Source organism: Bidens hawaiensis, unplaced genomic scaffold, assembly GCF_021521415.1.
Source record: "Bidens hawaiensis isolate Kalapana, Puna unplaced genomic scaffold, B.hawaiensis_p1.1 tig00002123_1, whole genome shotgun sequence".
Lineage (NCBI taxonomy): Eukaryota > Viridiplantae > Streptophyta > Magnoliopsida > Asterales > Asteraceae > Bidens > Bidens hawaiensis.
The window spans coordinates 3,217,637-3,231,446 of NW_027491112.1; the positions used below are offsets into that span (position 1 = coordinate 3,217,637).

Consider the following 13,810-nt stretch of genomic DNA (forward strand, 5'->3'; position numbering starts at 1 on the left):
GAGTAGTTTATTAAACTAACCACGACGATGTGTTTGTTTACCAAACATCGAACCGGTTAGTTTCACAAAATACTAACCAAAATGATTAGTTTAATAGGTCAACTAGTCGTTACGAGTAGAGCATGGTCAACGACTGGTTTGCAATCACCATACGAGTATTATACTAGCAATTAACTCGTCTCGATAAGTTTACATGGTAAACAGTACGCATACGAGTAGTTTATATGTAGTTAACTCGTCAGGACTAGTTTACCTTATTTACATTCCCGATACGAGTATTTTATTAGTAATTAAATCGTCCTGATAAGTTTACCTGATTTACATTATGCATACGAGTAGTTTATATGTAGTTAACTCGTCAGGACTAGTTTACCTTATTTACATTCCCGATACGAGTATTTTATTAGTAATTAAATCGTCCTGATAAGTTTACCTGATTTACATTACCCATACGAGTAGTTTATATGTAGTTAACTCGTCATGACTAGTTTACCTTGTTTACATTCCCTATACGAGTAGTTAACTAGTAACTAACTCGTCTTGGATAGCTTAACGTAACAATCTACTTGTCGCAACTCGTTTTACTAGTATTTCGGTTTATTTTATAAATTTTTAAAAATTAGTTCTTACTAATGAAAATGAAAGAAAAAACACTCTCACACATTGTTTTTACTAAATAAACGAAAAAAACACTACCACACATGGGATTTTGCAAAATATTAGAAAATCGTAACCGAGCCCGCGGCAAACTACTAATTAATGTTACAAAATATAGAGAACAGTATTTGCAAAACAGAACAATATTTGTAATGCTTTTAGTAACATTAATTAGTAAAATATTAGAGAACAATATTTGTAACATTACTAAGTAAAATATTAATTAGTAAAATATTTGTAAGCAGGACAATATTTGGCAAATATTTGCAAAATATTAGAGAACAATATTTGTAACATTTATTAGTACTTTGCCGAGGGCTTGGTTACGATTTTCTAATAATTTGCAAAATCCTATGTATGGTAGTGTTTTTTTCGTTTATTTAGTAAAAACAATGTGTGAGAGTGTTTTTTCGTTCATTTTAATTAGTAAGAACTAATTTTTAAAAATTTATAAAATAAATCGAAATACTGGTAAAACGAGCTGCGACAAGTAGATTGTTACGTTAAACTATCTGAGACGAGTTAGTTACTAGTTAATTACTCGTATAGGGAATGTAAACAAGGTAAACTAGTCACAACAAGTTAACTATAAATAAACTGCTCGTATGGTTAATGTAAATCAGGTAAACTTATCAGGACGAGTTAATTACTAATAAAATACTCATATCGGGAATGTAAATAAGGCAAACTAGTCACGACGAGTTAACTACATATAAACTACTCGTATGCGTAATGTTTACCATGTAAACTTATTGAGACGAGTTAATTACTAGTAAAATACTCGTATGGTGATTGCAAACCAGTCGTTGACCATTCTCTACTCGTAACGACTAGTTGACCTATTAAACTAACCATTCCGGTTAGTATTTTGTGAAACTAACCGGTTCAATGTATTTGGTAAACAAACGCAACGTCGTGGTTAGTATGACAAACTGAAAATTTTTCTTACTTTTTCTGACACTCGTCACGACTTGACTCAAATTTTCGGGACGAAAATTCTTTAACATGGGAATGATGTGACAATCGTCAATTTCAGGTTAACTCCGTTAACTCAACTCCGTCAATTCAAACTTAAGATCATTGAATCTATAACGCACACTTCATTACATTTAAACTAGGGTTTAAATGACGCTTAACACTTACTACAGGTGTAGTCTTTCGGGAATTGCACCGAAACGCAAACGAGTTGACGCAAACGAGTTGACGCAAACGATTGATGAATAAACGAAAAACGTCAAAACAGTAATTATGTGATAATTATGTGTTAGACTTATGTGTTATGTGATAACATGGTTATAAATGTTAACTCAAGATGTAAACAAGTTAGTTAAGCTACATAAGTAATACTTAGAAGTGGAGGGGCTAAAGTGTAACATAGTATTCTATAAATACTATGTTATAATAAACCCTAACTCTTATTTTTTTCTCCCAAAACCGATCAGCCACCCCCTCCATCCCTCTTGGCTGCCGTCACCTTCACACACACATAACACCAAGAAATCAAGCCTTTGATTGAAGAACTAGGTGCTAGGAAGGTATAATTGATTATCCTATACATCCTTGTTACTTGATTTTGATGTTTGTTGGGTTAATAACAAACCCTAAGCTGCCGATTTCTTGTATGGTGTGTGTTAACATGATTGTTGTTGAATTAATGATGATTGATAACTAGTATTGATGTTGTTACATGTTGATTGTTGTGTCTATGATTTGAGTTCAAACAAAAACCCTAATCATGTATGTAATGGGTAATTGATGTGCATGGATGGTGTTTATGGAGTCTAGAGTGTTATATGAATGCATGATAGTTCATAGATTGTTATTATGTTGAGTTTGGATGCAAACCGTTTCTGGACAGAATGTGTATATGATGTTTAAGTGACTGTAACGAAGTGTAAACGTGAAAATTGGTTGAGATTATTGGTACTACAGTAAACTAGGTTGAGTCTAGTTTCTATAAAGTATAAATTTGTAATTTTTGGACAAGTAGAAGTTAACTTTTATGATTTTACAAAAACGTTGTGCAAAGCTGAGCTGTTAGACCTGCTGTTAGGTTGTTTTGTAAATGTTATATCTCATGAACTACGAGACCAATTGGGTTGGTTCCACTTCTGGAAGTTGACTTATTGAGTTAGGAACCTAACCCAAGTGGTCTTGCATTTATTGGATCTTTCGTTTAACGGGAATTGCAAATAATATTCTGTTGCGCATGAATTTGACTGTTATGAGTTTGCTGTAATGATTTGATGATTTTGAGAAAACTATGTGGAATAAATGTTCTGGAAACCTAAGACATATGTTCTTCTGTGATGATTTTTGGTAAATTAATTGAGATGCTATGATCGGTGAAATAGTACAATCTTTCTAGTAGGATTTCTGTCTCGGTGAAACTAGCTGCTGAGTTGTGTAAAAATGCATGAAACATGATACTGGCTAGTTAATTGTTATTTGTTGACCAAAATACCCTTGCGGGGAATAATTGCTAATTGATTGCCATGATTTGACCAAATTGCCCTCATGGGGAATAATGGCTAGTTAATTGTTATTTGTCGACCAAAATGCCCTTACGAGGAATAATTGATAGTGATGTACTTTATGAATACATGACACGTATATGATTGCTTACACATGTAATGTGTCACAAATACACTAGTTAAAGTCACACACGATTCACAAACGAAACACGAAACATGTTATGTGCATAGGTATTATGTGCCGGGTCTAGAGACTCGATAATATTCCGACACTTAGAAAAATCTCTTTGTTGTTTTAGAACGCTAGAGAGAGTTTTTCTGTGACGCGCATCTTGGTGATTTAATTTGGGAAATTCTTCGCAAACATTGAGTTTCACTTTCCCCTCTTTAAACTGTTTTCAAACGCTTTTCACTTGGGGGAGATAACATACTCCACAACGCATTTAAGATTTTGTTATAAATTATATATCACTTGTAAAGGCTAAGTGGCAAACGAAACATTTGAAGTCCTACACATCGAACCGATTAATATTTTGAATAGCGAGTCACTGTTGAGTAGTACTACTGGGTTTGACAAACCCCACCCAACGCTAAACTCGACTGGAGGTCGAGCGGGTGTAATTTTGGCTAACACGTACCATGGTCTGGAGGACCTGGTGACAAGGCACTTAATAAACGAGTCAGCTTCGGTGTCGAACACTTAGTAATACTTGTTGTATAGACTAGCTACCTATCGATATATAATTGACATAACACTATCTGGTAACGCAAAACGCTGTAACGCAAAACGCTGTAACGCTGTAACGCAAAACGCTGAACGCAAACGCTAAACGATTTATTTTTATATAACTTGTGAACTCACCAACCTTGTGTTGACACTTTTAGTATGTTATTCTCAGGTAGCCGAGGCGGGCGCGCGGTTTAGGAACATGCATTGCTTGAAAAACTTTTAACTATGCAAACTTACTTTTAACTGTTATCATTGGTTTTAAATCGTCCTGCGTGACGTAACATTGTTTCTATGGTTTTACGCTTCCGCACTTATTTTCATTTAAACGTTTTTATGGTTTGATTATAACTGATGATTCCGATCCTGTTAGTTCACACCCTCTGACGGTAAAACTCCGTTAGTGGATTTTGAGGGTGTGACAGTTAGTTTAATAAACTACTCGTTTCTCGTAAAGTTTTAAAATTTACTCGTCGCGACTAAAGGATTTTTTATTTACTCGTGGGCATTGATTACGATGCTTGAAACTTATTTAATCGTTACGACTAAATGATTGGTTAAACTGGTCGTTACGGTTAGTTTATGGACACGTGTCAAGTTTTAATTGGTTATACAAACTACTCGTGTGTAATCATAAACTATTCGTCACGACTAGTTTATAATACATATTTTGAGAATTTGTTGGAAATGACACCTAAAACCTGAAAAATGTATTCATAAACGCTTATTTTGGGAATTGCCTATGTTGTACACATGCAAAGTACACTATGATGATGTGGACAAATCTACGTGTTAAAAATATGCATGTAAAATAGAATGTTTTCCCCCTTTTATTAGGCCGTATGTAGTGGACGATAATATATGAGCGACGCAACCCCCCCCCCCCTCAATAGGGGAGTGGGGGGCGACTTCTTTTTGTCGCTTGTTGTGCTTATTATTATTATAATGTGTGTGTAATATATATGTATATATATATTGAGCTACAACGCCATTATACCCCAAAAACAAAAACTCACTCTTTGTTGACAGGCGCCACATAACGCAAGTCGCCCTATTTTGTAGCCCCTCCACTACACATAGCCTTAGGGATTTCATAGTTATAATGTATTCTCTTTGTTATTTAGGGTATGTTTGGTTGGAAGTAATGGAATGAATAGGGAATGGAATTAACAAAAGAATGAAATTGATGATTACCATTCTTTTTCCTTCTTTGGTTAACCTATGGGAATGAAATGAATAATTACTGTATGTTATTTGGTATAAAAAAATGTATGAATGAAATAGAAATAATAAAAATATTTCATTCCCAAAATATATTTTTTTACAAAAAAAAAAATTGAAATGGCGACGGTGGTGGTAGCTCCGGCGAAGAAAATGGTGGTGGTGGCGGTCAGGCGGGGTGGTTGTGGTAGTGGCGGTGGTAGCATTGGTAGTGATGGCGATGGTAGGGTGGCAGCGACCGTGGTGGTGGTCAGGCAGCAACAATGGTGGTGGCGGTTATGGTCAGGTGGCAGTGGTAGCGATGGTGGTAAGGTGGTGGTGGAGGTGGAGGTGGTGGCGATAGTGGCGGTTTGGTGGTGGTGGCGGTTTGGTGGTGGTGGTGGTGTTGAGAAGGTAGGGTGAGGGAGGAATGGAATGAAAAAAAAGGTGGGTGAGAAGGAATGGTTTTGATGGAATGAGATTTCATATGGGTGATTCTATTTCATTGGGCAACCAAACATTACTTTTTTCATTCCCACGTAAAGTATCATTCCATTTCCCATGTCATCCCTGCATACCAAACGTTACCTTGGTGTTTTGTTTTTTTGGTCTTTGTAATCATAAACACAACTTTATAAGGATGTGTGTAGTGGAGGGCTATAAAATGGGGTGTTTTGCGTCATGTGGTGCCCAATCAGCAAATTGTGAGTTTTTGTTTTGAGGGTGTATTGGTGTTGTAGCTCAATATATAAATCACACACAAACAATTGTAATAATAATAATACAACCAAAGTGAAGCAGGGCGACAAGAATTCATCCCCCCCCCCCCCCTCACACACACACATTTCGCCCCTTTGTCGCCTGGGGGAGCGGTGTCCCAGGGTTTTATCACCTCAAAATGGGGATTTTATCGCCCCACTACGAAGGGCCTAATAAGGGGGAAATCGGGTTGTTTTGCCGAATACGAGTACGGAAAATTGGGTTATACTACCCGCGTGTGTTTTGTGATTGTAGCCATTAGTGGGAGTCACCATGACCATTGGGGTATTTTTATACGAATTTGTTCTTTGATAGGGTGCAACTATCAGAAGAATGAGGAAGATGGCTGAGTAATCCCCATAGACCGCCACCTTTGTTTGCGGGGTTGGAACACGGTTCGAATTGGATCTGGTTCGGGTGAAAATGGGTTTTAGGATTTAGAATTGATTATGGTTTTAACGTTTTGAAGTGATTTTTTAATGAATATGACTTGGAGGTGAGATTTGGGGATTCGGGTTTTAGAGATGAGTGAGAAATTGGAAGTATGAGCGTATTTTGGTTAACTAATTTTAGGTATTTGTTATTTTTGGATTTAGTTTAACTGGGACAGTTTGATATGGATTTAAAATGTTTAAATTATACAAGAGATTTTAAAAAATTTGTTAATTTTTTTTATATAATTACAATTTCAGGTAAAGCTATACAATACAATTTGTACTTTCTACATAGTGAGTTGTACCAATTGCTTAACTATATCTCCGCTGTCGATGTTGTACCTGTTGTAGGTGGGTTTGTACTTCTGCTATCATGGGCCTAAAGGGTTATATGGCAGTTGGGTTTGATGCCATGTTTACTTTCTAGAACACAGTAATCTAACAAAGCTCATATATTCACTTCTTCATATTAATAACATTCACAATTCATTCACTATTTTATGTGAGTAATGCTTTTGTAATTATGAGTGGTTTTGGTTGTTGTGAATGATGACGAGAGAAAATTTTGTTATATTTTTTTATATTTAAAAAGCTTTTATAGAATCATATAAATTTTTAATATTTTTTGAAAGTAATTATAAGTAATTATGATAACATATTTTTTAGTGTTTTAATTATTAATTTTCGATTTGGATACCCCATAAAGGCATAAAGTACCAACGGGTTGGGATAAGTTATAATACCAACTTTGTCAACTCCTACAACATCAACATGATCCAACGTTTATTTGTATGGCTCACCATGTAGTTTATTCTTTATTCGTTTCAAATTACAATCATATGTTTCTCATGTCACGAACATGCGTAGTGATTGGAGGAATGTGTTACATGGTGTCAAGTTATTAAGTAGATGTATTATATTTTAGAGGTGTAATGGTGAGAGAGATGTTGGAAAAAAGTGTTACGGTTTTAGTGGTTGGTAACAGCTATGTGAATTAAAAGTTAATAAAAGTCGTCGGCCTCACATGTTTGGCTGGGAAATATTTCTCGGTTCTCCTCTTCTCAGTCACTTCTCAACTTGGTGTTCCTCCCCATTCTCCCATTCTTCTTGTCCCTCTTCCCTTCCACTACAGGCGGTCTAACTATCTTTTTTTTTAAAAGTGTTTGGAACTACCTAAACACTTGAGCGAGCTTTCATGAGACGTGGCGTTAACCGTTCATACTGATGTTGATGCTCCAAGCCTAACTCACCTGGAATACCATCAAGAAGGAATCCCACAATTGTGGGAAAACCCCCTTTAATCAAGTTTCAACCCTGAGACCTTAATTAAGATCACAAACTTTAAACATCTCTCCATGTCATTTGACTCTATCCTTAACTATCTTATCTTGCTCTTCTGATAACATAAAATGAGGCTTAGTTTCACATTCAAATCTAGTATAATTTTTCCTTTTAATATTATAATCTCTCATCTTACCCATTAACAAGTCATTAGTCAAAACCAATTTGTTGATTGTGTTGTAAAATAGTCAAATTTTCATCATAATTTTCTAATATTCTAATACCTCATCTTAGGGATGAGCTAAATCGTTACTGGTACCGGTACCAGTACCGATTTGGTACCGTCGGTACCGAATCGGTACCAAAGTTTTGAGTTTCGGTATTGGTACGGGACCGGTATTTCCCGAACTTTCACCTTCAATCCCGGTATCGTCCCGATCTCATACCGGTCCCGTACCGGTACCAGTACCAAGAATTCGCGATTTTCGAGACCGGGACCGGTCGGTACTTGGGGGAGCAAATTCACCTTCAATTGAATGATATTGGCCGATAATAATCCCTATTAATTTTATCACCACTGGCGGTCCCAAATTCAAAAAAGTTGGCCCCCAATGGTCCCCCGTTAAATATGACTTACCGGCGTTATAGTTTTTTCTAAATTTCAAACCAATGTTTTAGGGCTTTTGATCGTTAGGAGGATACGACTTGATTGGTGTAAACCTTAGTTCGAAACGTTGCTTCAAAATGACGAAACAATGCTTCAATTCGGGTGTTTAAACTTACAATTAATCAAAATCAAGTCGTTTGGATCATTGTTTGGAGCTAAGTTTTATATCATTCGACTCGTATCTTCCTTCCGATTAATTGGCCTAAAAAGTTAGTTTGAAATTCGGAAAAAAAGTATAACGTCGTTAAGTCCTTTTTAACGGGGGATAACATCTCATTTATTTATGAAATAATTTATCATCAAACCATAAGTATATTATTAACTTTCATACAATAAAAAAATAATTCAAAAAATAAATATTATTTATCAGCATGTGTTTATCCCCTTTGCCTTTGACACTTTTGGTTTCTTAGCTCCGGATGTCGTGGACCTTTTGAATAGGGTTCAGAAAGTTGTGCATAGTAACGTATCGGCTCATAAGAATCAAAACTTTGTTTTTAGTAGGATTGGGTTTGCTATCCAAAAGGGGGTTGCGGCGCAGCTTGTTGCCCGCTTACATGCCACTTCATTGTAAATCGTTTGGATGTTTCTATGATATTAAAAGAATTTAATTGCTAAAAAATAAATAAATAAATATTAAAAACAAATAATATAAAACAACCCCGTAATATGGGGGATAAAAACTAGTTATAAATAAAGAGAAACGATATTCATTCCTGGCCATCAACATTAAGGTAGCGTTTGGTATGCAGGAATGGAGGACGTAATGGAATGACCCATTGTAAGGAAATGGAAAACTTAACTATTTTTAGGATATCTGGTGACTTCGTTTACAACTTAAATTTATGAGTTTGAATGTATATTTCACCATATAAAAAAAATAAGGAAAAAATATTTATAATCTTTGTACAGACATATGTTATAAGTACTAAAACTCACTTAATTGCTATTATACAATTATTCATGCATACAACCACAATTACATACATACATACTCAAAGTGCTTGCAAAGTAGATTTAGCAGCAAACTTTAGAACTTGTTCAAGGTAGTAAGCAGTATCCGGCGGATGAGAGTCCAACCGCGGTCTCTCAGGTAATATCCACCGCCCATCACCACCCCTCACCATCCCTTTATTCTCATCCTGCCGCCAGTACGCTGGCACTCCATACTCCTCTTTCAAAAAATCACAACTCTTATTCACAAGCGCGATATCCCTATTCGTCATAGAACAAAACGCTAATCCTCGACCAACATAACCGTCGACCAAATGCAACAATGCTTCAAGATTATGAGCACAACTAATATCATTTGTTCGTTTTAAAAATGGTGATTTGTTTTGGTCTAGTTCGATTTCGGTTCCAACATGAGCGTAACTCCATGGGAATGAAATCTTCTCTTCTATGTACTTTTGATGTTTTGTTTTCTCGTTAGCGAAAATCCCGGGTACCTTTGGTACCTTATCATGAACATTAACCACACGTAGAACCTTAATTCCAAGGTTTTCACAACGTTCTTTGAATTTCAAGTTACCTACCTGAAATAAATCATATTTTTTAAGTATTAAATATATAGAAAAAATGGGAAATTTCCCAAAATAAACGTTTATGAAAACTCATAAACGTTTTTCAGGTTTTAGGTGTCATTTGCAATAAATTCCCAAAATATGTATTATAAACTAGTCGTGACGAGTAGTTTGTAGAACCAGTTAAAGCTTGACATGTGCCTTTAAACTAACCGTAACGAGCAGGTTCACTAATCATTTACTCGTCACAAATAAATAAGTTTATGCCTCGTAATCAACGCCCACGAGTAATTCGTAAGTCTTTTATTCGCGACGACTAGTTTACTCGGTTTACATTCTCTACACGAGTAGTTTATTAGTAGTTAACTCGTCGCGACTAGTTTAACCTTACAATCTACTCGCCGCGACTAAAAAACTTAAATTACTCGTGACCGTTGATTACGAGACATATAACTTATTTAGTCGTGACGAGTAAATGATTAGTAAATCTGCTCATTACAGTTAGTTTAAAGACACGTGTCAAGTTTTAATTGGTTTTACAAACTACTCGTCACGACTAGATTATAATAACTATTTTGGGAATTTCTTGCAAGTGACACTTAAAACCTGAAAAACGTTTTCATAAAAGCTTATTTTGAGAATTTTCCCAGAAAAAATTACCAATATAGACTTGATTAACCAAACTAATTGTAAATAGGCATTGAATGAGCTATTAGGCTAATGAGTTGTAATGCCTACACTTTTTGGGAAAGACAATTATTTGTGCAATAATAGTTAGGCTAAGGTAGAGTATCATTCGCGCTTGAGCTAAGGTGGAGCCTCACTATCCACGTCTGAGCAACCATTGTTGCTCATACGCTGATCAATAACTGTAAGGTACCTTAGCATAATCATTATTGCACAAAATTTTATTCCCAAGAAACATAAAAAAAAAACAAGTGTACAACAACGCTATAACCCTTGTTTATACATTTTTGTAGCCCGTGACACGTGTCATAATAAGATTTTGCCATCTCAGATTACATGATATTTCGTGTCAGCATCTTTGGTGTGCCTAATAAGTTATATGTCAAGATGTGATTGGTCATGCAAATTTTGGTAAAGACAGTATTGCATGCCTAATTTGAAATTATTTAAGGTCAGCATGTCTATTTTAGTAATTATCCCGTATAATTTTGGCTAAGCGTACCCTTGGACCGGAAAATGAGAACACTGTGATCGGTATCTTCTGACCGGTGTTCGTAAAGTTTAACTTCATCTCAGCGATGTCGTATGCACTTAATAAAGCGAGTGCCGCTCCAAGACTGTGGCCGGTTATTGTAATACTGAGATCTTCACCATCATACCTTTCTTTAATTCTCTTGATCTCAGAAAGAATTTGTTCACGAGCCGAAAACGAGCTATAATGGCATGAATGTTCTTTTGTAGTGTACAAATCAAAGAACCCTGATTCTATTTTAATAGATGGATCATCACTAAAGTGAGCAGGATGCAATATATCTTTCAAATCATGAATCCATTCGAGGTATGTTACAGTACCTGTTAGGATACATTATATTTAGAGAGAGAGATTATCATGTAATTAAAACAATTTGAATTGTAAAACGATTATGTTTTTAGTAATAGTCAACAATAATCAAGCATTCATGAGTAATGAGTATCATCTTACAATATCTGTTGGCTCAATTGCTATTTGGTCCGATAAATAAGATTCAACCCAATAATTAAAAAAGTGTTTTAATGGGTTACTTAATGGTCAAGTTGGTGTTATTAGGTTTCTTGTTAGCCAAGATAGAATTACCATAATAATTAGGATCAACCGAGTAAGCAGGGCTGGCCCATGGGCCAGCAAAACCAAACAAGGGCTTTAGGCCCATATTTAATTAAGGCCTCCAAATCCAATAAAAATATATCAAATAAATATATATATAATGGGCAATTTAAAATCAAAACTATGCATTAGTTTGGTGGTAAACATGTAGTTTGCTAAGTTGTAGGTCATGAGGTCAAGACTGGCAGGGGTGATTCGTGGGACAGCGATAGTAAGTTAGGGCTTTAGGTCCACACTTAATTAAGGCCCCCCAATTCCCAAAAAAAAAAATATTATGTGTAGATATATTATAATGGGTAAAGTAACTCAAAGTAATATATTGGTTTGTTGGTAGGATTGGTTGTTATTAAAGTATAGTTTATGAGTTCAAAACTTTAAATAAGCAATTTTTATTCTTAACAATTTTCATGAAAATGACACAAAATTTTGTTTCGACTTAGGCCTTCACATTTGTTGAGTTGACCCTAAAGACCGGTTCAAGGGGGTTCTTTTTTCTTTCACAACTGTCATGAAAGATTAGGCCTCTAATATTGTTGAGCCAGTCCTGCGAGTAAAGGTTTATCAAGAGAGACACGTGATATGTGTAACATAGGTTTTTGAGTTATATGCATCTAAAATATACTGAGAATTATTCAATATTCGTTGGGTTTTCGTTTTGGTAACGTATAATAGTTCGGTTCAGAAAATCCAAAGAGAGTTATTCAATATCCGTTTCATGTGTGTTTTTGTTTTAGTTTTAGTGAGTTTTAGCAATTCGTTCTTGATTACCTCGCCATGCGATGACAATATCCCGTCGTCCTAACCGCCGGACTTCATTTTCATCGGTGGAAACGGCAACGTAGCCCATCCAGTTAGCATGTTGGCTCCAAACACTTGAAAGTTTCGATCTTTGGAAGAAATTTGGAAGATTGATATTGGAAGTTGCATAAACATAACGACTAATACTATACCCATAATCACCCATACCAAGTTTTTCAAAGAAATGGGCACCTTGGTATTTACAAGTTCCACAATATTTGGATCGTGGGTCGAAGTCAAACGAGTCGTAGCACGCTTGAGCGAACTCGCCATAGCGTATTATTTCACGACGGAGGTGGGAGTTCAAGGGGTCTAACAAGCCGGTCCAGTTGCACGAGCCTTGGACTTCAGGCCATATTTGGTTAAGGGGTCTATGATCTTCTTGAAAGAGTGGAAAGTTGTTTTCATCTTTTTTGGATTCTTGGATGTTTGGTTTTGGAGTTAGGATTGGAAGTGATGAGCAAGTTATGAGGTTTGGTGAGTTTGATTTGCTATGAAAGTTGAGTTTTAGGGTTTTGTGGTTTGGACAAAGTTGTGGAAAGATGTGTTTAGGATGTTGGAAGGATGGTGATAAGTTTAGAGATGATGCCATGGGTGTGATGAAGATGAAATTGTGAAACTACAGTGTTTTAGTTATAATACTTTGCTCATATATGCCATGGATATGTTGCTGGTTGATGGTTCAGTAGCAAAAACAAAGTCTCTTAAACATCCAAACGTAACACTTTCACCCTTGATAAAACGAAACGAAATGAAAGAAATTAACTTTGAGTACTTTTTATAAATATCTTTGGAAATAGTTGATGGGTAACCACAAGATAAGAGAAATAAATTTGTACGTCTAGGTCTTGATAAATGATGTAGGTCACATTAGAAAGCAAAAGCAAAAGTGACATATCTTTTAACGATTCGTCCAAAAATTTGGGGATTAATTTTATTTTTATTCTTTTGATTCTTTAAAACGATTAAAAAAAGTGACAGGCAAACGGGCAACAAGCTGCGCCGCAACCCCCTTTTGAATAGCAAAACCAATCCTGTTAAAAACGAAGCTTTGGGACAAAAAAAAAAAAAAAAGCTTATGATAAATGGTGAGTTAGCAATGATCATTACAAGTTTACAGATTACAACGTAGTACTAACCTCTTTGATCAAGCTTATGATACACCTATATAGAATCAAACTGATCGTCAAATAGATTGAAGATCACTAACGAATATTTTACATGATATATATATTACGAATACATTTTCTTTGGTCTTTTCTGACGAATGATCTAGTATATTGACCTGTGTAAAATTCGAATATACAATTAATTAAGATAACATATTCTTCAAATATACTCGGATTTGTAAGGAAGTATCGAAAATTTTCTTTGGTCTTCAAAGTTTGTTTGAATCATTGGTCTCTATACTAAAACATTGTGTATGACGTTGAATTCTTTATATGTAGCTGAAACTTCA

The 13,810-nt window shown here is 35.4% G+C and overlaps 1 protein-coding gene across 1 annotated transcript; it reads right to left on the bottom strand.

Moving 5' to 3' along the window:
• Positions 1 to 9,072: 9,072 nt before the first annotated feature.
• LOC143607359 (phospholipase A1-Igamma3, chloroplastic-like) lies at positions 9,073 to 13,028 on the bottom strand. The gene is made up of 3 exons (XM_077082837.1): positions 12,322 to 13,028; positions 10,912 to 11,261; positions 9,073 to 9,734 (listed from the first exon to the last, which is right to left on the bottom strand). Exons 1-3 carry the CDS (start codon positions 12,941 to 12,943, stop codon positions 9,195 to 9,197), a joined length of 1,512 nt encoding a protein of 503 aa, XP_076938952.1. The 5' UTR covers positions 12,944 to 13,028; the 3' UTR covers positions 9,073 to 9,194.
• Positions 13,029 to 13,810: the final 782 nt, after the last annotated feature.

Coding starts and splice junctions, on each gene's coding strand:
- LOC143607359 (XM_077082837.1), bottom strand. CDS start 12,943: ATGGCATCATCTCTAAACTTATCACCATCCTTCCAACATCCTAAACAC. Junction 11,262..12,321: donor TATTGTCATCGCATGGCGAG/GTAATCAAGAAC, acceptor GTATCCTAACAG/GTACTGTAACATACCTCGAA. Junction 9,735..10,911: donor TCTCATTTTCCGGTCCAAGG/GTACGCTTAGCC, acceptor GATTTATTTCAG/GTAGGTAACTTGAAATTCAA.